Genomic DNA, 24,392 nt, shown 5'->3' with positions numbered 1-24,392 from the left:
CTCAACATGCCCATTCGAGCTGAGGACACTGAGGCTACTCCCTGGGTGTGAACCTTTGACGGCATCCAGGTCCTGTAGAGTTGTCTAGGAGAAGCCTGACCCACGATGTCCTTTCCGCTACTCACCTGCCATGAGCCCCAGTTCTGAGCTGGAAGGGTGGGGGTAGGTGGAAGGTGGATAGGGTCAGTGCCTCACCTGGCCAGCTTCAGCGTGGCAGAGTCCATGGGGGAACTCACAGCCTCGTGTCTCTAGTTGGTCCGGCTCTGGTCTATTCCATGCTATTCCGTTGTCATGGGCAGGACTGGGTTTGATGAAGTTGGACCTAGGTGTATCCCAGCCTCTCTGGCCTTCCCTGGTTTCTGTCGTCTTTCCGTGGTGCCCAGGGCTTATGTGTCCATCTCTTTGAATGTTGAGTCTACTCTACCCTTCGGGGATCAGGGCTTCCTGAGCTCAGGGTGGAGGTGCTGTTGTCTGTCTGGCTTCCAAGCCCTGGACTGGCAGTGTCCCCCAACACCCCTGTCCAGCTATGCCAAGCCCCCTCCTTTTCTTTCTTGGCCTCTGCCCTGTATATTCTGTGACTGGCCCAAGAGAGGGGTGTGGGCTGGCAGGTGTCCCACATAGAGCCTGGAGGCAGCATCCAGGCCTGGCTGACTCACTCCAGGGCCCCCTGCCCACTGCCCCCAGCCAAGCTGGGTCTCCTTCTTCCTGCCCAGCTGAGGCAGGGCCTAGAAGGGCACCGTGGCAGGCCCTCTGTGATGCTCCTGTTGCCATGGTAATCCTAGGTGAGAAGGCCATAGCATTCTGTGTCTAGCACCTCCACCCATCTCCCCAGCTCTGCTCTGCTGCCCCAAGAGATGGCTCTCCGCTGGGGAGCTCGAGAGCTTGGAATCTGCTGCAGTCAAAGTCTCTTCCATTCGGCCAGGCGCAGTGGCTCACGCCTGCAATCCTAGGACTTTGGGAGGCCGAGGCGGGTGGACCACTTGAGGTCAGATGTTCAAGACCAACCTGGCCAACATGGTCTCTACTAAAAATACAAAAATTAGCCAGAAATCACTTGAACCCAGGAAGCAGAAGTTGCAGTGAGCCAAGATTGTGCCACTGCACTCCAGCCTGGGCAACAGAGCAAGACACTGTCTCAAAAAAAAAAAAAAGTCTCTTCCATGCAGGCCCCATCCTTTGGACCTCCCTTCAACCCCAAGAGAGACCACTGCCCCAGCAGGTAAGACTCTACCTCTCAGAAACTGACCTCTACTGTGGAGCTGATAGTGGGAAAGGGCTCAGGATCCAAAATCAAGAGACCTGGTTCCTAGTCTCAAGCCATTTATAGCTGTGTGACCTTGGACAAGGCAGGCCTTGAGCTTTCGCGTCCTCCTCTGTAAAATGTGGATAAACATGCCATACTGAACCATCCTTCAGTAATACCTATGTGACTTTCTGTGGGTTGTTCCCCTGATGTGTAATGCTCTTCCATTCTTCTCAGCTCCGCGAACTCCTACTCTTGCTTCAAGACCCAACCCAAATGCCCCCTTGTCTGTAAAAATTTTCCTGCCCTCTGTGCACTTGGCACAGATCTTAGGCCTTGCCATTCGAGTTATTTAAGTGTTTCCATAATTTTTGACTATGAATACGTACAGGTAGGAATCAGATTAGGCTCAGTTCTGGAAGGAGAAATGGTTTGGTGAATATTTTCTTTGTGGAACGGAAAGCAGAAGAGGGTGACCTTGACTGGGTTGGGTGCCATCTCTGCGGGGGTCAATCCTGGGACTCTTGTTCCAGGCACGGCTTGGGTCAATCAGCATTCACGACTTTGCTGTGTGCCTGAGCCGCGCCTGGCTAGCTGGGGACATTTTCATAGCTGAGACCCAGTAGGAGAGACCGTGACTTGTGCCAGGGTGTGCCTGTCTCAGCTCTGGGGCAGGGCCAGGATGGAATGTCGTTGGGGACATGCTGGGGCCTCTGGGAGGGGAAGGGAAACTGGGCATGCACTGTCGATGGTCCTGGTGGTACTTCTGGGATATTGCCAAGGAACCTGCGGTTCAGGGAACAGGGAGGAAGGACTCCAGTGTCTCCAACTCCCTCTTATGGCTTTATGGCTGCTTGTCAGTGTCAGGGAGATGAAGGAGTGCCAGCTCGGTGGTCTACACTGATCCTGACCAGTGAACCAGGCTGTCCCAGCCAGAGCCAGCTAGTCAAGCACGCCCTCTAGTGGCTATCACAGGGAAGACAAGAACTTGTCTCCACAAAGGCAGGATTTTCCTTTACCCCTTCAGAGAGTACAGAATGAGCATCAATGTTCCAGGCATGGTGCCAGGCATGTGTGTTAACTTTAGTTAAAACATACTTATTGGCCGAGTGTGGTGGCTCACTCCTGTAGTCCCAGCACTTTGGGAGGCCTAGGTGGGAGGACTGCTTGAACCTAGAGTTCAAGACCAGCCCGGGTAATGTAGTGAGACCCTATCTCTATAAAAAAAAAAAAATAGCTGGGTGTGGTGGCATGTGCCTATAGCCCCAGTGACTTGGGAGGCTGAGATGGGAGGATTGCTTGAGCCTGAGAAGTGGAGGTTGCAATGAGCCAAAATCACACCATTGCACTCCAGCCTGGGTGACCTTGTCTCAAAAAAAGATACATATATTTTTATATATTTATTAATATATATTTATATGTATAAATAGATGTATGCATATAAATAAATATATTTGTAATATTATAGACATATATTAATACTTATCTGTATATGTTAATATAAAAATATATAATATATATTAAATATATTTATATATTTGAATATATATATTAAAATATATAATTAATCATCTTCTAAATGGAAATCTCTCTCTTGAGTTTCAGGATGTGTTGGTGGGGAAGGGAATACAGGATAGGGAAATAACCCCTTAAGCAATGACTCAGCACAGGCTGTAAAATTAGAATCACCTGGAGAACCTGAACAATCCCAATGCCTTGGGTCCATCCAGACCAATCAAATCAGAATTCATAGGGGTCAGGCACAGGCACCAGTGGTTCAGAGAGTTGACAAACACATGTCGCATCCATCATTCTCACTCAGCTGCCAAGGTAGGCATCATTGTCCCATTTTGCACACGAGGAAACTGAGGCTGAAGTGAACCCGTTTCTTTCCCCGTTTCAGTTGAGGACAGCGATGGGGCAGCGGGGAGGCAGTAAATACTCCTACAAGGCTGCCTCTACAGAGATTCTTATAATAACAACAGCTTTATTGTTTGCCATGATTAGAAAAGTATTCAAGGTCATTGTGAAATAGTGGGTTTTTTCCTAGGCAGATAATTATATAAAGGCAAAAGTGGTGTGTAGGGGTGGGGGACAAGGGCAGGGACAGCATTAGGACAAATACCTAATGCACATGGGGCTTAAAACCTAGATGACGGGTTGACAGGTGCAGCAAACCACCATGGCACATGTATACCTATGTAACAAACCTGCACACCATGTATACCCATAGAACAAACCTGCACACCATATATACCCATGGAACAAACCTGCACACCATGTATACCCATGGAACAAACCTGCACATTCTGCACATGTATCCTAGAACTTAAAGTGAAAAAAAAAAAGTGGTGTGTAGAAAAATCACCTGCAATTTCAGCATAGTTAACTCTTAGTACTATTTCAGAGACAGGGTGACAGGAAAGGAAGGATAAGGCACAAGGTCATATTATAAATCAGGGCTTCTGGAAGTGTAGTCCCAAGACCACACACATTATAATCCCCTGCAGTGCTTGATTAAAATGCAACATCCCTAAGGCCACAGACTCAGACTCCGGAGAAAGATCCAGAAAACTGCACGTTTAATAAACATTTGGGCGATTCTTATGGCCTCTAAAGACCAAGAACCACTGCTGCCTGGAGCTCTGCTCTCTTTATTGAACAATACAAGAGGAGCGTGTAGGTAGACACCTATCACTTCCAACAGCTTAGGAGAGCCTTTGAGTATGGATTGATGTATTAAAATTTATTGAATCACATGCTGAGATTTTCACCAGCTGCCCGTGGGGATCTGGGCACTTATTCCCATATTGCACTGGCTGGAAGCCAGCAGCATAAATTTCAGGGCTGTTCTGTCAACCCCCACCAGCCCCGGCAAGTTCTCACCCCCCTACACCAGCCCCAGGCTTCTCCTTCCATCTCTCTGAAGCAATCTACTAATGGGCCCTGCCAGCCAATCACAGCCAGAATAACGTATGATGTCACCAGCAGCCAATCAGCGCTCCTCACCAGTATATGCAGAATTCTGTCATTTTACTAGGGTGATGAAATTCCCAAGCAACACCATCCTTTTCAGATAAGGGCACTGAGGCCGAGAGAGGAACTGAAACCCACCCAGAGTCACCACACACAGGTGGCAAGGCTGGGACCAGAAACCAGGACTGGTGACTGCAGCCGGGTATTCATTCTTTCCACAGCCCAGAGGGCTGTCAAAGACCCCAGGGCCTGGTCAGAGGCACCTCCTTCCTGGAGAGTTCCTGGCACAGGAGTTGAGGCTCAGCACAGTCCCCTAACCCCCAACTCTCTCTGCAAGGCCTCAGGGGTCAGAACACTGGTGGAGCAGATGCTTCGGCCTCTGGATTTTAGGGCCATGGTAGAGGGGGTGTTGCCCTAAATTCCAGCCCTGGTCTCAGTCCAACGGCCTCCAAGAAGAAATTAGAGGGGCCGTGGCCAGGCTGTGCTGGCCGTTGCTTCTGAGCAGATTACAAGGAGGGACCGAGACAAGGACTCCTTTGTGGAGGCCCTGGCTTAGGGAGTCAAGTGACGGCTCAGCACTCACGTGGGCAGTGCCAGCCTCTAAAAGTGGGCAGGGGCACTGGCCAGAGAGTCCCAGGGAGTCCCACCAGCCTAGTGGCCAGACCTTCTGTGGGATCACCGGATCCACCTGGAACCCCACCTGTGAGTACAAGGTGCCCCAGGTGGACTGGGCTGGGGCTTTGAGGCCTTCAGGGTTGGATGGCCATCTTGCATATGTGTGTGGGATGTGCACACACAGGCAGCACATGCGTGGGTGTGTGGGCACCTGTGTGTCTGTGCAAAGGCCCTGAGGTGGGAATGAGCTTGGTGTGCATCAGGCACAGCCAGCCAGTGTGGCTGCAGCAAAACACATAGGGAAAGAATGGAGGGGACATCAATCACTGCTTCAGTAAATTTTCATTGAGCGCCTTCTATGAGAACACAAGAGGAGATTCCATTGTGAGGAGGAAACAGGCAGTAAACAGGCAGATATCCTGTATAATTTCAAGTAGTGATAAGTGCTCTCTAGAAATGTCAAGCAAGGTGAGGAGACAGAGAGCCCCGGCGGCAGTGGGCTCTATTTCCAGGTAGGATGGTTGGGAATATCCTTTCTAAAGGGAACCTGGAGTGGGAAGGAGCCATGCGGGTATCTCAGGAAGACCTTCCTCCAGGCAGGAAGATCAGCAGGTGGAAAGGCCCTGGAGCCACCATTCAGTAAACATCGTTTGAGCATCTCTACCAGCTAGGTTCCGTTGTGGGAATGGGAATATGGTGGTGGACAGGGCTGCCTGGTGCCTTCCATACTTCTCACACTAGAGTGGTTGAGAGAGCTTGGGAGTAATTAACAAGATGGGCTGAGAACACTGCCTAGCCCAGGGACCTAAGCTTAGTGTGTAGACATTGCTGCTGTTACTGCCTTTGTCATTGTACAAATTATTTATTTATTTATTTATTTATTTTTAGACAGAGTTTTTGCTCTTGTTGCCCAGGCTGGAGTGCAATGGCGTGATCTCAGCTCACTGCAACCTCCACTTGCTGGTTCAAGCGATTCTCCTGCCTCAGCCTCCTGAGTAGCTGGGATTACAGGCACCCACACCACGCCTAGATAATTTTTTGTATTTTTAGTAGAGACGGGGTTTCACCATGTTACCCAGGCTGGTCTCGAACTCCTGACCTCAGGTGATCCACCCGCCGCGGCTTCCCAAAGTGCTGGGATTATACACATGAGCCACCGTGCCCAGTGATTACAGAAAGTTAAAGGCACATGGCAGTGCACGTGCCTATCTACATCTTCCCCTGCCAAAGCAATGGGCAGCCTCTGGGCTCACTTTCTTGGGTTTCCACCTTCAACAGGCAGTCAGAGCTGGCAGGGCCTTGGAGACCACTTCATCCACCTCCCAGGGTCCCTATGGGAGAGTTGAGGCCCAGAGCAGGGAAGGGTCCTGACAGGCTCTGACCAGGGTCTCTGATCCCTACCAACCCCCAAATCCGTGTCCCTCTCTACTAGGACCCAAGCCCACCTGCTGCAGCCAAGTGCCCGGCCATGACCATCACCTACACGAGCCAAGTGGCTAATGCCCGCTTAGGCTCCTTCTCCCGCCTGCTGCTGTGCTGGCGGGGCAGCATCTACAAGCTGCTGTATGGCGAGTTCTTCATCTTCCTGCTCTGCTACTACATCATCCGCTTTATTTATAGGTAAAGCTGGCAGGGCTGGGGTGGGGGGCCTGGGAGGGATGTGGCGGGGGCTGGGAGCTCCTGGGGGCCTCCCAGCCTGCTCAGGGGCCAATGCACCAGTTCACTACAAGACTAAGCTGAGCTCCTGACCAGGTCCTGGGCACTGGAGCTGAGGCTGGGGCTGGGGGCTGGGGAGAGAAAAGAAGTCAGACTGAGAGGCTGCTCAACCCAGGCCAGCAGGGTTTTAGCCACCCTTCCTCCAACCCCAGGAGGAGCCCTGGAGCCCAGAATTTGTCTGGTGCCACTCAACTGGCCTGTTTTATTGAATCCCACACAGACTCATAGGTCCACATGGTACACTGAGAGAGAGAGAGAAAGAGATAGAAAGAGAGAGAGAGAGTCTCACTGTGTTGTCCAGGCTGGTCTCGAACTCCTAAGCTCAAGCAATCCCCCTGCCTTAGCCTCCCAAGGTGCTGGGATTACAGGTGTGAGCTACTGCGCCTGGTCAACCACATGGTACTCTTTTTTCTTTTTTTTTTTTTGAGACAGGGTCTCACTTTCAGCTCTACAGTAGAGGTCAGTTTCTGAGAGGTAGAGTCTTACCTGCTAGGGCAGTGGTCTCTCTTGGGGTTGAAGGGAGGTCCAAGGGATGGGGCCTACATGGAAGAGATTTTTTTTTTTTTTTTTTTTTTTTGAGATGGAGTCTCGCTCTGTTGCCCAGGCTGGAGTACAGGGGCACGATCTCGGCTCACTGCAACTTCTGCCTCCTGGGTTCAAGTGATTCCAGGCTGGAGTGCAGTGAGGGCGATCTTGGCTCACTGCAACCTCTGCCTCCCAGGTTCAAGCGATTCTTCCGCCTTAGCCCCTTGAGTAGCTGGAATTATAAGCACACATCACCACGCCTGGCTTTTTTTTTTTTTCTGTATTTTTAGTGGAGACGGGGTTTCGTCATGTTGGCCAGGCTGGTCTTGAACCCCTGACCTCAAGTGATCCACCCATCTCGGCCTCCCAAAGTGCTGGGATTACAGGTGTCAGCCACTGTGCCCAGTCCACATGGTTCATTTTTTAAAAATTATTTTTTAATTAAAATGTATATCTAAGGCCAGTAGCAGTGACTCATGTCTGTAATCCCAGCACTGTGAGAGGCCAAAGTCAGGGGAATCACTTGAGCCTGGGAGTTCAGAATGGGCAATATAGTGAGACCCCATCTCCACCAAAAATTTTAAAAAGTAGCTGGGAGTGGTGGCATTTGCCTGTGGTGTCAGCTACTTGGGAGGCTGAGGTGGGAGGATGGCTGAAGCCTGTGAGGCTGCAGTGAGCTGTGATCGTACCACTGCACTCCAGCCTGAGTCACAGGCTGTCTCAAAGGCAAACAAAATAATGTTTATCTAAACAATAAAATGTAGGACAAATATAATCACAGAATATATGATAGCATTTTAAATTGAAAAAGCATTAGTGATTACATGGATTGTAAAATATCAAATACATAAAATTCTTGTGTTCCTAATAATGCTAGCAACAAAGCACATTTGGTTTTTACTAGGGCACCAAGGTACTTTAAAAAAAAGTTAGAGCCAGCCACAGTGGCTCACACCTGTAATCCCAGCACTTTGGGAGGCCAAGGCAGGATCACTTGAGCCCAGGAGTTTAAGACCTGAGCAACATAGAGAGATCCTGTCTCTATAAAAAATTAAAAAATTGGCTGGGCATGGTGGCTCACACCTGTAATCCCAGCACTTTGGGAGGCCGAGGTGGGCGGATCATGAGGTCAGGAGTTCAAGACCAGCCTGGCCAACATAGTGAAACCCTGTCTCTACTAAAAATACAGAAATTAGCCGAGTGTGGTGGCACGTGCCTGTAGTCCCAGCTACTCGGAAGAATGAGGCAGGAGAATTGCTAGAGCCCAGGAGGCAGAGGTTGCAGTGAGCCGAGACCATGCCATCGTACTCCAGCCTAGGTGACAGAGTAAGACTCCATCTAAAAAAAAAAATCAAAAAATGATCTGGTCGTGGTGACTTATGCCTGTAGTCCCACCCAGCTTCTCAGGAGGCTGAAGCAGGAGGATTGTTTGAGCCCAGGAGGTTGAGGCTGCAGTAGGTCATGATTGTGCTACTGTACTCGAGCCTGGGTAACAGAGCAAGATCCTATCTCAAAACAAACAAACAAACAAAAACCAATAAACCAAAAACATTTACCTAAACAATAAAATAGAGGACAGATATAATCAGAATATATGACAGCATTTTAAACTGAAAAAGCACTAATGACTACAATGGATTATAAAACATCAAATACATAAAATTCTTGAGTTCCTTATAATACCAATAAGAAAGCACATTGGTCTTTGGTTTTTACTTGGGCACCAATGCATGCTGAAAAAAGTCAGACTTCATTTTTTAGAGCAGTTTTAGGTTCACAGCAAAATTGAGCAGAAGGTAGAGTTCTCATGTGTTTCTTTGCTCCTCCCCCTGCCCCCAGCCTCCCCACTATCAACACCCCTACACTACAGTGGCAGATTTATTACAATCCCTGAACACACATTGACACATCACCATCACCCAAAGTTCACAGCGTACAGCAGGGTTCAGTCTTGGGGCTGTACATTCCATGGGTTGGATAAATGTGTAATGATGTCTCCGCCATGGCAGCATCAGGCAGAGCAGTTTCACTGCTCTAACAAAATCCTCTGTCTGCCTATTCACCCCTCTCGTTAAAGCCAAACACTCTGTTTCTTTTTAGAGACAGGGTCTCGCTCTGTCACCCAGGCTGAAGTGCAATGGCAATCACAGCCCATTGCAGCTTCCAACTCCTGGGCTGAAGTGATCCTCCTACCTCAGCCTCCAGTGGCTAGGACTGCAGGCATATGGCCATCGCACCTAGCTAATTTTTTTTTTTTTTTTTTTTTTGAGACGGAGTCTCGCTCTGTCGCCCAGGCTGGAGTGCAGTGCTGCCATCTCGGCTCACTGCAAGCTCCGCCTCCCGGGTTCACACCATTCTCCTGCCTCAGCCTCCCGATTGGCTGGGACTACAGGCACCCACCACCACCCCGGGTTAATTGTATTTTTAGTAGAGACGGGATTTCACCGTGTTAGCCAGAATGGTCTTGATCTCGTGACCTCATGATCTGCCCGCCTTGGCCTCCCAAAGTGCTGGGACACCCAGCTAATTTTTTGTAGAGATGGGGTCTTGCTATGTTGCCCAGGCTGGTCTTGAATTCCTGGTCCTGCCTCAGCCTCCCAGAGCTCTGGGATTACAGGTGTGAACCACCGTGCCCGGCCCAAACACTCTGTTTTGGCCTGCTTTTAAAAACTGACCCCTGGCTGCGTTCAAAGGGTCAGGGTGTCTGAAACTGGCCTCTGCAGCAGGACCTGAACTACACATCTCCCAGTGGCCAGTGTGAGGATTCTCCCCACAAGAAACCACTGGAGGGGGCCTCCTCTAGCCTGTCCGGGTTAGGGGCTGCACAAGTAGCATCATGGACCTGGCTCAGGCCTCAGGAGGGGACCTGGGCTGGGGAAAATGTGGGACAGCATCGAGGCAGTCCCACTCCTGCAGTAAGTCATGAGTGTGCCACTGCACTCGAGCCTGGGTAAGAGAGCAAGATCCTATCTGAAAACAAACGAACAAACAAAAACCAATAAACCAAAAACATGTATCTAAACAATAAAATAGAGGACAGATATAATCACAGAATATATGACAGCATTTTAAATTGAAAAAGGGCCGGGCTAGACCTGGGGACAGTCTCAGCCATCTCCTCGCTGCGTCCACACATGTCCACCCCCACACCCACCCCCAGGCTGGCCCTCACAGAAGAGCAACAGCTGATGTTTGAGAAGCTGACTCTGTATTGCGACAGCTACATCCAGCTCATCCCCATTTCCTTCGTGCTGGGTGAGTTCCCCCTTCTGGCTGTTCTGGGTCCCCGTGGCCGCCCAGGCTCCAGACAGGCCAGGGGAGGACCACGAGGAGCTGAGGCAAGGGGCTGTCGTGGGGGAAGCGGGGACGCCAGCGGCAGGTCGGCTCCTCTCTGTAGTTCAGGGAAAGGTGCGGACTGCAGCCAGAGAGACTGAAGTTAGTCGTTAGGTAAGACGTCCTGCTGCTAGCAATGAAAACCCCATTTTCTGAGGGAAGCGCTGACATCATGGTCCCTGGAGCCCCTGCGCGGGAGGGGAGGGTGTCTGGCGGATTTCTGGGACCAGCAGGGGGCCCCCCGGGAGACAGAACCCTTGGCGCTCTCGCGCCTCCATGAGAGGCTCTGCCTGCCTCCCGCTCCTGAGCGCCTTCCAGGAGGGTTGGGGGCTAGGCCCGCTCGCAGCAGAAAGCTGGAGGAGCCGAGGCATCACCCGGCCCTGGGCCCTGGGCTCTGGCCGCAGCCTGGCCCCTCGCCCCTCGCCCCTCCTGCCCAGGCTTCTACGTGACGCTGGTCGTGACCCGCTGGTGGAACCAGTACGAGAACCTGCCGTGGCCCGACCGCCTCATGAGCTTGGTGTCGGGCTTCGTCGAAGGCAAGGACGAGCAAGGCCGGCTGCTGCGGCGCACGCTCATCCGCTACGCCAACCTGGGCAACGTGCTCATCTTGCGCAGCGTCAGCACCGCGGTCTACAAGCGCTTCCCCAGCGCCCAGCACCTGGTGCAAGCAGGTGGGCTGATCCGGAGCAACGGGGCGGATGAGGCGGAGCCAGGGGCCATGATGGGCTTCGCAACAATGGAAGATGGGTGGAGCCAAAGTCCCCCGGACTCGGGGGATTGGGTGAAGCCAGGAGGGGGGTGGGGTCAAGATTTGGGGGTCCAATTGGGCGGGACAGAGTCAGGTGTCTGAAGGTGGGGCGAGGCCAGGAGCCCACCCTCCGAGAGTAGGTGTCTGAGGACCCTTGAGAGATAATGGAAAGAAGGGTGATGGCTTGGGAACTGGTGAGGTACTAGGGTCTACCTCCCTCTGCCCTTGCCCCTTCTGATCTCCGGTTTCCACTCTGGAGGTATGGGACATTGGTCTCTGACTCCCCCTCAGCCTTGCCTGAACTTGTCCTGGTTAATAAGACAGATCCAGGCTAGGCGTGGTGGCTCTCGCCTGTAACCCCAGCGCTTTCGGAGGCGAAGGTGGGAAGATCGCTTGAGCCCAGGAGTTTGAGACGCCCCTGAGCAACGTAGGGAGACCCCCATCTCTACAAAAACATTAAAAATTAGCAGGGCATAGTGGCTTATGCCTGTAGTCTGAGGCTGAGTATCGGGAGGCTGAGGTAGGAGGATCACTTGAGCCCAGGAATTCCAGGCTGCAGTGAGCTAGGATCGCATCACTGCATTCCAACCTAGGTGACAGAGCCAGACCCAGTCTCTGGAAATAAATAAATACCCTGCCCACATGCTCAGCCCAGAATAGCACATAGTAGGTGCTCAGAAATATTGTTGTTGTTGAAAGAAAGAAGATGGCAAAGGAGTGCTGAGGTTCCTATAGGTCAGCAGGTCCTGGCCTGGCCACCGGATGCCAGCCATCCCTTCTGCAGGTTCTCCCACCCACCGCTTTCTTCACTCCACTCTGCAGGCTTTATGACCCCGGCAGAACACAAGCAGTTGGAGAAGCTGAGCTTACCACACAACATGTTCTGGGTGCCCTGGGTGTGGTTTGCCAACCTGTCAATGAAGGCGTGGCTTGGAGGTCGAATCCGGGACCCTATCCTGCTCCAGAGCCTGCTGAACGTGAGTCCAGTATGCAGACAGAGCTGCCGCGGAGTGGGAAGGGTTGTGGTCCACAGGAAACAAGGTTTCCTGCAAAGAAAAGACTCGAGCTCCCGAGAGTCTTCCCAGAGCCTGAAGTGGGGTTGCAGAATCTTTTCCAACAGCATTCCACAGCCCGAGGTGGTCCCTCCTCAGATGCCCCTCCTTCCTCTCTGAGTCTGTGAGGTCCTGGTTCTTTTTTGATAGATGAGGAAGCTGAGACACAAAGAGGTTTAGTGAGCTGCCCATGACCACACAGCCAGGAATGGACCATGAGTACCAGGCCCTGGTACTTGGAGAAGAGTGGGGGTGGGCCCAGGGTGGGGGCAGGTGGTGTTCAGAACCCCATCCCTCCCTGCTGCCCCCCAGGAGATGAACACCTTGCGCACTCAGTGTGGACACCTGTATGCCTACGACTGGATTAGTATCCCACTGGTGTATACACAGGTGAGGACTAGGCTGGCGAGGCTGCCCTTTCGGGAAACTGAGGCTGGAAGGACCAAGGAAGCAGCTGGGATGGGAAGGGCTCACCTAGAGACTGAGTAAGTGGCTCCCCCAGGAGTTGGGTCCGCACTTTGAAGTTGGGTCTAGACTTTGAAGTGCCGAGTTCTTAGAGACCAGGCTCCTGCCTGACGCAGTCCAGTAGGGGTGGTGTGATTATCCCCATTTTAAAGAGAGGTTGGCCAGGCGCAGTGGCTCACGCCTGTAATCCCAGCATGTTGGGAAGCTGAGGCAGGTGGATCACCTGAGGTCAGGAGTTCGAGACCAATCTGGCCAACATGGCAAAACCCCATGTCTACTAAAAATACAAAAATTAGCTGGGCATGGTGGCGCATGCCTGTAGTCCCAGCTACTTGGGAGGCTGAGGCAGGAGAATCGCTTGAACCCGGGAGGCGGAGGTTGCAGTGAGTGAAGATCGCACCACTGCACTCCAGCCTGGACGACAGAGCAAGACTCTGTCTCAAACAAACAAACAAAAAAAGGGAGGCAGTTAACAGAGACTCTAAGTCACGTGAGTGTGCAAGTCAGAACAAGGCCTCGGTCTCCTGTCTCAGACTCCCAGCCCCGGGAGCATCCTGATTTCAGGGTTCCCACCTAGTCCTTTGCTGCTGCACCCTCCTCCTCCTCGTCCTCCTCCAGGTGGTGACTGTGGCGGTGTACAGCTTCTTCCTGACTTGTCTAGTTGGGCGGCAGTTTCTGAACCCGGCCAAGGCCTACCCTGGCCATGAGCTGGACCTCGTTGTGCCCGTCTTCACATTCCTGCAGTTCTTCTTCTATGTTGGCTGGTTGAAGGTGAGCCTCTCCAGGGCCCCTCTCGGCTGGAGGCATGGCCAGAGGGGTCATGGCCAGCAGCTGCCTGAGACGAGGACGCATTGTCAGGAAAGGAAGGTCTCATGGGTAGAAAGCAGCGAGCAGGGCCCCGACCACAGCCCTCTGGTCTGCACATTCCCATGTTGTTACATATGAGGAAACTGAGACTCCAGCGGGGCCTTCTTGAGGCCTGAGTCTGCTTCCAAGGCTGCACCCAAGGCCCAGACTTAGCAGCTTGAGGGACAAGGAGAGCTCAGTCAGTCTAACCATTTGCTGCTCCCTCAAGAGAATATTCTTCAAACGTTTGTCCAGAGAATAGGGGAATTCATGGAATCGGAGTGGCAGTGGCAGGCCCTGCTGGTGAGGACACTTCTCATCTCTGCTTAAAACAAAGCCCTGAGGCCAGGTGCCGTGGCTCATGCCTGTAATCCCAACACTTCAGGAGGCCGAGGTGGGTGGATCACCTGAGGTCAGGAGTTCGAGACCAGCCTGACCAACACAGTGAAACTCCGTCTCTACTAAAAATACAAAAATTAGCCAAGCGTGGTGGTGCACACCTGTAATCCCAGCTACTTGGGAGGCTGAGGCAGGAGGATCGCTTGAACCCCGGAGTCAGAGGTTGCGGTGAGCTGAGATCGCACCACTGCACTCCAGCCTGGGCAAAAGAATGAAACTCCGTCTCAAACAACAACAACAACAACAACAACCACCACCACCACCACACACACACACAAAAGCCCTAAGGTTCACTAGCCTCCGCCCTTTACAAGGCAGATTGGCACCACCTCTCCTTATTCAAGATGCCTGTTGGGGTGTCTTGTTCCTCACCTCGAGTGGCTTGTCCAGGTATTCCCTCCCACCACAGGCAGTACGCCAAACAGGAGTTCTCAATCCCAGTTTTCTCTCCAACTCTTTATCTTTCCTTCCTTCTGTTGCCCACCCACTCTCTCTCCCTTCCTACCTTCCTTTATTTTTTGGTAGTGGGGGTGTAAGTCTCCATCTCTGCCCTTCCTGTTGCTGTGACACACACACACACACACACACACCCATGCATTCCTATTCCTCTAAATTCCCCCTGCCCCCCAGTTATCTTTGGTTTCTACAGATCAAAACAAATCACACTTTTATGCTTGAAATTCTCCAAGGTGCCCCAGTGGCCTGTAAGATGTCCCCTGGACCCCGAAGGCAGAGGCGTGCCACCTCTTCGGGGCTTTGTTAGGGCATTTTAGAGATTGCTATCCAGGAATCTGCCCACCTAGACCGCCCTTTAGTTCAGCCCAGCTTCAGTATATATCTTTGTTGCAGGAATGAATAAAATTATGCAACTCCAGGTAAGATACATGAGGTGAGATAAAGGTGATGACTCAGCCGAGTGATACACTCAGGGACAACTGTGGGTGCTCAGGGAAGGACTGGCTCAGGAGAGTTAGAGGGGCTGTGTCCAGAAGTGTGTGGGTGCCCACAGGTGTGGGGGGCTGGAGCCCTAAACTCTGGCTTTGAAGACAGTGGTCAGGCAGGAAGGGCATCTTGTGGTGTGGAAATGGCAGCAGCTGAGGTTTAAGTGGGGAGGCTGGCTTTGAGGAGTCCTGCCTGAGGGTTTACAGAGCCTCACCTGTCCCCAAGGTGGCAGAGCAGCTCATCAACCCGTTTGGAGAGGACGATGATGATTTTGAGACCAACTGGATTGTCGACAGGAATTTGCAGGTATGGGGAGAGGGAGAGAGGCCATACCATGGACCTTCCCCACAGTGGACCCAAAGAGAGGACCCCACTGTTCTGTAGGGAGGTCTCACAGTGAATGATCACCCCTTCCCCTCCTCGCTCCTGCAGCCATTCACTCACAGGATTCTCACCTCAATCTTTGAGGCTGCAGGCAGGCACCCATCTCCCCATTTCACAGACAGGGAAACTGAGGTCCAGAGAGAGGGAGAGATTCCTCCAAGTCATCAGGCACGTACAAGGTCCTGCCTGGGATGACCTTTCTGTGGGACTTCTTCTGTCCCTGGTGACCAGGTGTCCCTGCTGGCTGTGGATGAGATGCACCAGGACCTGCCTCGGATGGAGCCAGACATGTACTGGAATGAGCCTGAGCCACACCCCCCCTACACAGCTGCTTCCGCCCAGTTCCGTCGAGCCTCCTTTATGGGCTCCACCTTCAACATCAGGTGTGGCCAGTGCCAGGGGGCTGGGTGGGAAGCCCCTCCTAGTGCAGGGGTCTGCCTAGGAACTTAGAATAGCACTAGGTAATACATACTGGGTGCCTCAGTAAGTGTCAGGCAATGTACTATGCTCTTTATAAATAGTAACTATTTTTTCCTCCCAATAATTTTGGTTTGTTATCCCAAGTGTTCAGATGATTAAAGTACAGGTTCAGAAAGAGCTAGCAAATGGTGCATCTGCTACTCGAAGGACAGCCTGTGATCAATGATGCAGTGGAAGGTTAGGACCTGGCTCCTGTCATCCAGAACTATGTTTTCTTTTCTTTTTGAGACAGAGTCCCGCTCTGTCACCCAGGTTGGAGCGCAGTGTTGTGATCTCGGCTCACTGCAACCTCCGCCTCCTGGGTTCAAGTGATTCTCCTGCCTCAGCCTCCCTACTAGCTGGGATTACAGGTGCCCACCACCACAACCGGATAATTTTTGTACTTTTAGTAGAGACGAGGTTTCACCATGTTGGCCAGGCTGGTCTCGAACTCCTGACCAGTAATCTGCCCGCTTTGGCCTCCCAAAGTGCTGGAATTATAGGTGTCAGAACTGTGTTTTCTGATAAGCTATGGTGCTTGGATGGGAAGTGGAAGTGGGGTTCCCTGGGATGGGGAAGGGGCAGCAAACATATCCTAGCAGGCAGCCAGGCCATCACAGGTACCTCCTGAATTGACTTTGTCAGGCTCAGGCCACCCACAGCAGCCAGACTTATCCTCACATAGTCCCACTTCCCCGATTCCATCTGAATTCCTCTTGAGCTGTAGTGGGCTGAAGGGCTATCCCAGCTGGTCCTTTCTCCCCAGGACAAGAGTTGAAAGTGCCTTAGAGTGTTGGGCACATGTCAGGGTTCATACTCAAGGTTTTCTTCCACAGTATCCAGTGCTGTTCTCGGCTTGTTCTTTTCTCTTTCCATTTTTTTTTTTTTTTTTAAACGGAGTTTTGCCCTTGTTGCCCAGGCTGGAGTGCAGTGGCACAGTCTCGGCTCACTGCAACCTCTGCCTCCCAGGTTCAAACAATTCTCCTGCCTCAGCCTCCTGAGTAGCTGGGATTACGGGTGCCTGCCACCAAGCCTGGCTAATTTTTATATTTTTAGTAGAGACAGTTTCACCATGTTGGCCAGGATGGTCTCAAACTCCTGACCTCAGGTGATCCACCCTCCTCGGCCTCCCAAAGTGCTGGGATTACAAGTGTGAGTCACCGTGCCTGGCCACTTGTTCTTTTAAGAACCAAGTATCCTACTGGACTGCAATCGAGTTTAACTAGAGTCTATAGTTTGAGGAAGAGTTGGGAAGGTGATCAAATGAAGGCTGGAGGCTTGCTTAGGTCATAAACATTTCTGGAGGATGACTTTGAGCCCTACATGGTCTGTACCCCAGCAGCTGAAGGTTGTGGGGGGGGGAAGCTGAAAACAGAACAATAAAGCATAGACCTTGTCTCCAAGGAATGTGCAATTTACGGAGGGAGCTCAAACCCAAGCCTCAAACTGTGGATACAAGGTACAAAGTACTGGACATCTAGGAAAGGGACAGAACATGGAACACAGTCACCTTTGTCTGCCTGGAGGTGGCTTCCAGCAGGGTCTGGAGCTGGGCCATGGAGCATGGGAAGAATCTGAACTTGGGCAAGGGCAGGCCATACTCTGTGGTAGATAAGCTTTCCCTTGCAGGGTAAAGGTCTTGGGCTCCTGGGATGCCTGTTGCTAGGAAGCCAAATTTCCCTTTGTGGATGTCGCTCCCAGTTGGAACCACAAATCCCTGGCATTGCCCAGAGTCACTCATGGGCCTCATCTGAACCACTCATGCCAGGGCACCAGTGTTTCTGACTGCCTGGAGTGAGGGGGTTTTAAAGGGGAAGTGAATGATGAGGAGGGCTTTACATGCCAGGCAGGGGTGGTTGAGGGGGTTGGGTGTTAACTCTGGTCAAGAGGGAGTCAACGAACAGTGAGGTGAGCAGGGCCTGGAGGGATCACCGGGAGGTACAGGATGGATCAGGAGAGAGGTGAGAGCTGGGGTATTGTGAGGAAGATGGTGTGGCCTTGGCTTGGGCCAACTGAGAGAGGGGAGGGGGTAAGGGAGAAGGCCAGGTGTTAGTCCTTTGTCCACTGGCCCAGCCCTGCATCTCCTGCTTCTTTCCAGCCTGAACAAAGAGGAGATGGAGTTTCAGCCCAATCAGGAGGACGAAGAGGACGCTCACACTGGCATCATTGGCCGCTTCCTAGGGCTGCAGTCCCATGATCACCATCCTCCCAGGGCAAACTCAAGGACCAAACTACTGTGGCCCAAGAGGGAATCCCTTCTCCACGAGGGCCTGCCCAAAAACCACAAGGCAGTCAAACAGAACGTTAGGGGCCAGGAAGACAACAAGGCCTGGAAGCTTAAAGCTGTAGACGCCTTCAAGTCTGCCCCACTGTATCAGAGGCCAGGCTACTACAGTGCCCCACAGACGCCCCTCAGCCCCACTCCCATGTTCTTCCCCCCAGAACCATCGGTGCTGTCAAAGCTTCACAGTGTCACAGGCATAGACACCAAAGACAAAAGCCTAAAGACTGTGAGTTCTGGGGCCAAGAACTGTTCTGAATTGCTCTCAGGGAGCGATGGGGCCTTGATGGAGCACTCAGAAGTATCTCACGTGAGGAGGAAAACCGTGGAGTTTAACCTGACGGATATGCCAGAGATCCCCGAAAATCATCTCAAAGAACCTTTGGAACTATCAACAACCAACATACACGCTACACTAAAAGACCACGTGGATCCTTATTGGGCCTTGGAAAACAGGTCTGTCCTCCACCCGAACCAGGGGCACTGTATTGCCCTGTGCCCCACCCCAGCTTCCCTTGCTCTGAACCTACCCTTCCTCCACAATTTCCTAGGGTTCCATCACTGCCAGAGCACGCTGGACCTACGCCCAGCACTGGCTTGGGGTATATGCTTGGCCACCTCCACAGGGATCCTAGGGAAGTGTTCGGGACCTTTTCTCACTTCACCCAAGAGCCTGGTATCAGCAGGGAAGACTTCTTGGGAGCAGGTGAAGGAAGCTGAGGTTGTGCTGACCCGAGTGCTGCTAGAGAACTGTCCCAGGGCTGACAGGCCAGGCTTAGCTGAACAGATGTTATCACTGGCCCCAACTTACTTTGAGCAAGGGTGGCTGACCCAAAACCATGGGGTGCCAGTCAGCTGGATGACAGATGAACACTTCCCCATAACCATTTAGGGTAGTACCCAAGCACTATGGTGATGGTGACATTGAGGGTGTCCGGGGCCCTTAGGTCATTTTCTCACTGCCTGGGGCACCTCACCAAAATACTTCATGCTTCCTTGGGGTCAGCCCAAAGCTGTCACAAAATCAGATGTTTCCCTTTATTCCAGATTTCGTGGGCACTTTCACCCAATTGGAAACACCCCACTTCAGCCCCAATCATGAGGGGAGGAAGTGTGTAACTTCCCTTTTCTGGATTCTCAAGCAGTTACTTTCAGTCAGAACACCCAGCTATTATAATTGAAAACTTAAAAGGGCAACAGTTTCAGTCTTGCTTCTAGGGCTAGACAGGAACTTGGCAAACATCTGTGGCTTGTTTAGCAAAGGATGTTATTTCAGAATCTTGTCTTGGGCTGGGTGTGGAGGCAGGCAGATCATGTGAGGTCAGGAGTTTGAGACCAACCTAGCCAACACGAAACCCTACCAAAATAATACAAAAATCAGCTGGGTGTTGTGGCATGTGCCTGTGGTCCCAACTCAGGAGGTTGAGGGGAGAACTGCTTGAACCCAGGAGGCGGAGGTTGCAGTGAGACTGAGCAACTGCACTCCAGCCTGGGCGATGGAGTGAGACCCTGTCTCCAAAAAAAAAAAAAAAAAAAAAAAAAAAAAGGATCCTCTCAACCTTTGTTCTCCTACTGCAACATTTTAGCATTTGAAATGAAGGTTCCTTCCATATTCACACTGTTAATTCTCTCCCATTCTCACTAGGGATGAAGCACATTCCTAACGTGCTTCCCAACGGGGATGCTTGCCAGCCAGGTCCTCTCCGGTGTGTACACCAGCAGGACACCGATCCAGTCACAGCCATACAGCTGTCCACACTGAAGAACATGTCCTATGGCAGCCTCAATCAAATGGTTAGTTTAATAGATAAAATCAGTAGTCCAGGACTACTTCAGCCTTTAATGCCTTTCATTCATAAAAATTGTGAAAGCTAGACTGAACCATCGGAAACATTTAGCTCAGACACTGGATTGAGAGTCAGGAACCCTTAATCCTGTCTGAATCCAAGACAGCCATACCTTAGTATACTGCCCAAACTAAGGCGTTTAATAAATACAAGTACTCTGTTTCTTTTTGATTAGTGTGATTAGAACTGAGCAAAGGCACTTAAGGAATCTGGAAGAGGGCCAGGCGCGGTGGCTCAAGCCTGTAATCCCAGCACTTTTGGGAGGCCGAGACGGGCGGATCACGAGGTCAGGAGATCGAGACCATCCTGGCTAACACGGTGAAACCCCGTCTCTACTAAAAAAAATACAAAAAAACTAGCCGGGCGAGGTGGCGGGCGCCTGTAGTCCCAGCTACTCCAGAGGCTGAGGCAGGAGAATGGCGTAAACCCGGGAGGCGGAGCTTGCAGTGAGCTGAGATCCGGCCACTGCACTCCAGCCCGGGCTACAGAGCAAGACTCCGTCTCAAAAAAAGAAAAAAAAAGGAATTTGGAACATAGACTGGATAGATTTCTGATTCATCCCAAGACATCAAAGACAACACCTGGGTACCAAATTTCTTTATTTGAAGGAATGGTACAAATCAAAGAACTTAAGTGGATGTTTTGGTACAACTTATAGAAAAGGTAAAGGAAACCCCAACATGCATGCACTGCCTTGGTGACCAGGGAAGTCACCCCATGGCTATAGGGAAATTAGCCTGAGGCTTAGCTTTCATTATCACTGTCTCCCAGGGTGTGCTTGTCAAAGAGATACTCTGCCAAGCCAGATTCGGGTGCTCCCATCTTGCGCAAGTTGGTCACGTGGTCACCCAATTCTTTGATGGCTTTCACCTGCTCATTCAGGTAATGTGTCTCAATGAAGTCACACAACTACAAAACAATGGGCAAGACAGTTAGTGGGCAGCTTTCCCAATCCCTAAGGCAAATGATTTCCTCTATTTCCTGGGTTTCCAGTACTCACATGGGGGTCATTTTTGTCAGTGGCCAGTTTGTGCAGTTCCAGTAGTGACTGATTCACATTTTTTTCCAAATGTAAAGCACACTCCATCGCATTCAGCCCGCTCTCCCAGTCATCATAGTCTGGTTTCTGAACGAGGAGGATAGGTTAATGCATCTCTACCAACTAACCTACAAATCAGCAAGCCCGTCATCTCTAACCACCACGCTTTGGCAAAAGGGACATTACTATTTGCCTAATTTAGTTTAGATGGTAAGCCTAAAAAAACCACAAAAGGCAAAAGCCCAGTGTATCATCACTTTATAAGGGCAACTGCTAGTTTAAGTGATTTCTGATACCCAAACACGGCTAGATGATGAAGTATGACACCCCTAGGATCTTTTGTTCACCTTAATATCCTGAAGGAAGATTCGGCCACCTCGTTGGTTCTGCAGCTTCATCAGTTTCTCAGCATGTTCCCTTTCCTCATGAGATTGGTGAAGAAAGTATTTGGCAAAGTTCTTCAAAGCCACATCATCGCGGTCAAAGTAGTAAGACTGAAAGGAGAACACTGAATGTGTTATATTAGAGATTCCCAAAGACAGGTAGCTGTGATGGTCTACACTGAGGCAAGATGGTCTAGATAGTCAGCCTAGGCTTCCTTTCTCAAGGCGCAGCATGAAGGGGTCAGTGCCCAAGGAAACTGGGGGCAGATGAGCTACTGGATTGAACCCAACAGTAATCTTTCTATTCTAATAGAAAACTGAAACTTGATCCTTCAAAGTTTACTTCAAGGACTTCAAGGAACCTTTAGATTATGGGCATTGCCTGGGGCAATGTCTTAAGGATCTGTATTAGTGCACAGAAAACTTTCATTGTCCGATGAGAGGGTGCTGGGGTACTGATCCTGCACTTAGTCCTTTTCTCCTCCCTGTTCCTGGATTAACCATCTTAAGGCATGGTTAAAACAAAGAGCTCAGGAGCCTGCCAGCTGTACCGCGATTTATTTATAAAATTAAAAACCCCTACTGGGCGCAGTGGCTCACGCCTGTAATCCCAGTACTTTGGGAGGCCGAGACGGTTGGATCACGAGGTCAGGAGACCATCCTGGCCAACATGGTGAAACCCAGTTCTACTAAAAATACAAAAAATTAGCCGGGCGTGGTGGCGGGCGCCTGTAATTCCAGTTACTCAGGAGGCTGAGGTAAGAGAATCGCTTGAACCCGGGAGGCGGAGGCTGCAGTGAGCCGAGATCGTGCCACTGCACTCCAGTCTGGGCGACAGAGCAAGACTGTCTCAAAAAAAATAAATAAAAATTTAAAACGCCCATGCAAGGTGACAAATGTGGGCAGTATGTTGATGCAAATATACTTTTAAAATACTTGTATCACAAAAATTTGATTTTCAGTTTTAGACATTTGATGTAGTCAAGTGCTTCTGAAAGGCAATGACAGTCACAGAAATACAGGCCTGTTTTCAAATCCATTTGGAACATATTCTTGGGATAGTTTGGACAATCACAAGGCAATTCTAGGAAGACTCCTACGACACTGCCTAAGACCAAGATTTGGGAAAACTGATTCCACTGATCACTGAAAAATTTATTGCCCAGTAACTGTCGGTGGACTTTATCCAAGAACTGGAGGTTCACTTAGTACGCCACACCTCTTACAGTAAGATACATAAAAGATAAAAATTAAGTTCCCTAGACGCAAGGTCAGGTGACACTTCGGTGACTGCAGAAGGGGCGATTTCTGGAGATATGCTTCAATGCAAGTGGGACTTAGAGATAAGCAGAGCCGAGAAGTGGATAGGGCTGCTCCAGAGGGATCTGCCCTCAAGATAAGCCACTTCGCGCCAGCCCCTAGGGTTTGCTGTTCGACACCGTTACCCAGCAGGCCCGCCATACCTAGGGGACTGAAGCTGGATACCTAAGCAAAAAACGCTGGGTTTCAGAGCCAACTGCCGGAGGCAGAGAAAAAGATGGGAGTGCAAAACTCCACCTTCCTAACCGCAGGATTGATCGCACGGGCTGACAGTTTTGCAAACCCAGGATTTCAGGACACCCAACTCTCCTTAAAAAAAAGAACGGTGTGCAGAGGCGGCCCCGGCCTAGGAGGGAGCCTTCCCAGCGTACAGCCGAGAAGAACCAGCTGCCCCGACTTTCTGCGCCAGAGAAGTCCTCGGAAACCTCGAGCAGCCTCCATTTTCCAGAAGGGCGCAGGGAGGCGGGGGATCCCGCGGGTGGCCACACCCCCGGCCCGCCCCAGCGCGCGCCCCGGGAACCGCGCCCGACCCCCGCCACCGCCCCGAGCCGCCCGCGCTCACCATGGACAGGTAAACGTAGGAAGCGTAGAGCTCCAGGTTGATCTGGCGGTTGATGGCGGCCTCTGAGTCCTGGTGGTAGTTCTGGCGCACCTGCGAGGTGGACGCGGTCGTCATGGCGGAGGCTAAGGACAGGCGGCGGCGGCGGTGGCTGCGCGGCGCTGGAGCGGCGGCGGGGGCCTTGGGGCGGTCCGAGGACGCGGTGAAGAGGAGACGGAAGGCTGGCTATGGGCGGCCGGCCGGGATGGGGGACGAGCGCCGGGTTCCGTCCAAGCACTGTTGAAGCAGGAAACCCCGACAACTCTCGGCGAAGAACGTTTGGCGCAGCGGGTAGCTTGCGGTCTCTTATAGCGGCGGCGGCGTCAGGCCCGCCCCGGCCAATCAGCACCGCCCGCCCCGCGCCCGCTCCTTCCGGTGGGCGCGGGGCCCCGCCTGCGGTGGGGGAGGGGCGGCCGCTGGAGGCCCTCGCGCTCTCTGGCGGAGCTCGGGAGCGGGGATCGGTACCGGACTGCCTCGGGGACAGTGGTGTCGTCTCTGTGCCCCTGGGGCCCGTTTAGTGGAGTTGGAGGGAAGCTGCGAGGAGGCGCGGGAAGTCCACCTAAGAGCCCCCCGCTCTAGGTGTGCCCGGACCTTGGAACCGGCGGGGGCGGGGTGCGGGGGCGCATGGGGTGATCCTGATTTGGCTCCCATTTTCCCGAACGAGCACCCTGAGGCTCCTGGCCCGGGGCATGGTGTTAAAAATCATAGCTGCGGGGAAGCCCTTGTGACATCTTGCTGCAGATTGAGAAGGTGGAAGGTGGAGACGCGGGCCTTAACTTAGGTGGTCGAGCGCACTTTCTCTTCCTCAAGAGTCCAGGAAGGAGCGCGATGGAGAAGTGGGGCTCACGGCGGGTTTCGGGTCCGCCCCTGCCCTTCTGATTCCGGCGACCACGTCTGCCTTTGGCTGAAAGCAAATATGGCTCCGAGTGCAGTTTCTACAACAAAGGCTGGGCGGGCCGGGTTTCCCTAGGGATGGGGACCGCCTCCCCTGGGGGTCTTGGGAGTGAGCCACCGGGGCTTCCGAGAGAATCGCTGGAGTCGCTTCGCACCCAAGGGACACATCTCGGGTTAGAAAGGAGAAGCGACGTGGATCTAAAGGCGAAGCCCATGCTGAGGCCTTTTCAAAATGGCCTCTTACCAGCCACACTCACAGGAGCTTCAGGCTTCGGCGGCCCTGTAGGACAACCCCGGGGTGTCATTGGAGAAAAGCTGACGGGGTTG

General features: G+C 52.0%; 2 protein-coding genes across 8 annotated transcripts; one reads left to right on the top strand and one right to left on the bottom strand.

Moving 5' to 3' along the window:
• The first annotated feature begins 4,276 nt into the window (after positions 1 to 4,276).
• BEST1 (bestrophin 1) lies at positions 4,277 to 19,995 on the top strand. Of its 5 annotated transcripts, XM_025355414.1 has the most exons (11): positions 4,277 to 4,921; positions 6,267 to 6,454; positions 10,236 to 10,330; positions 10,846 to 11,079; positions 11,979 to 12,133; positions 12,521 to 12,598; positions 13,292 to 13,444; positions 15,086 to 15,166; positions 15,476 to 15,627; positions 17,802 to 18,440; positions 19,630 to 19,995. In XM_025355414.1, the coding sequence occupies exons 2-11, from the start codon at positions 6,303 to 6,305 to the stop codon at positions 19,646 to 19,648; spliced, it is 1,758 nt and encodes a 585-aa protein (XP_025211199.1). In that variant the 5' UTR covers positions 4,277 to 4,921; positions 6,267 to 6,302; the 3' UTR covers positions 19,649 to 19,995. The 5 variants fall into 5 exon arrangements, with proteins under 5 accessions (XP_025211199.1, XP_025211200.1, XP_025211201.1 ...); XM_025355415.1 differs by lacking the exon at positions 6,267 to 6,454; XM_025355416.1 differs by lacking the exons at positions 6,267 to 6,454; positions 15,086 to 15,166.
• A 418-nt stretch (positions 19,996 to 20,413) lies between these two features.
• On the bottom strand, positions 20,414 to 24,158 carry FTH1 (ferritin heavy chain 1). 3 transcript variants are annotated; one of them, XM_025355422.1, is made up of 5 exons: positions 23,309 to 23,467; positions 23,136 to 23,274; positions 21,218 to 21,364; positions 20,832 to 20,957; positions 20,414 to 20,740 (listed from the first exon to the last, which is right to left on the bottom strand). In XM_025355422.1, the coding sequence occupies exons 2-5, from the start codon at positions 23,247 to 23,249 to the stop codon at positions 20,576 to 20,578; spliced, it is 552 nt and encodes a 183-aa protein (XP_025211207.1). In that variant the 5' UTR covers positions 23,250 to 23,274; positions 23,309 to 23,467; the 3' UTR covers positions 20,414 to 20,575. The 3 variants fall into 3 exon arrangements, with proteins under 3 accessions (XP_025211207.1, XP_025211205.1, XP_025211206.1); XM_025355420.1 differs by having other exon boundaries at positions 23,136 to 24,158; XM_025355421.1 differs by having other exon boundaries at positions 21,218 to 21,292; positions 23,136 to 24,158.
• Between the last annotated feature and the right edge of the window lie 234 nt (positions 24,159 to 24,392).

This window comes from Theropithecus gelada, chromosome 14, assembly GCF_003255815.1.
Source record: "Theropithecus gelada isolate Dixy chromosome 14, Tgel_1.0, whole genome shotgun sequence".
Lineage (NCBI taxonomy): Eukaryota > Metazoa > Chordata > Mammalia > Primates > Cercopithecidae > Theropithecus > Theropithecus gelada.
The sequence above is the reverse complement of the archived record's forward strand: the minus strand, read 5'-3'. Positions and strand labels throughout refer to the sequence as shown.

Bases quoted from the DNA above. Each gene is read 5' to 3' on its own strand.
- BEST1 (XM_025355414.1), top strand. From the start codon at position 6,303: ATGACCATCACCTACACGAGCCAAGTGGCTAATGCCCGCTTAGGCTCC. The intron at 12,134-12,520 runs GTGAGTCCAGTA...GCTGCCCCCCAG, and splicing joins TGCTCCAGAGCCTGCTGAAC to GAGATGAACACCTTGCGCAC. The intron at 13,445-15,085 runs GTGAGCCTCTCC...CCTGTCCCCAAG, and splicing joins TCTATGTTGGCTGGTTGAAG to GTGGCAGAGCAGCTCATCAA.
- FTH1 (XM_025355420.1), bottom strand. From the start codon at position 23,249: ATGACGACCGCGTCCACCTCGCAGGTGCGCCAGAACTACCACCAGGAC. The intron at 21,365-23,135 runs GTGAGCGCGGGC...TTCTCCTTTCAG, and splicing joins CCTACGTTTACCTGTCCATG to TCTTACTACTTTGACCGCGA. The intron at 20,741-20,831 runs GTGAGTACTGGA...ATTGTTTTGTAG, and splicing joins CTGACAAAAATGACCCCCAT to TTGTGTGACTTCATTGAGAC.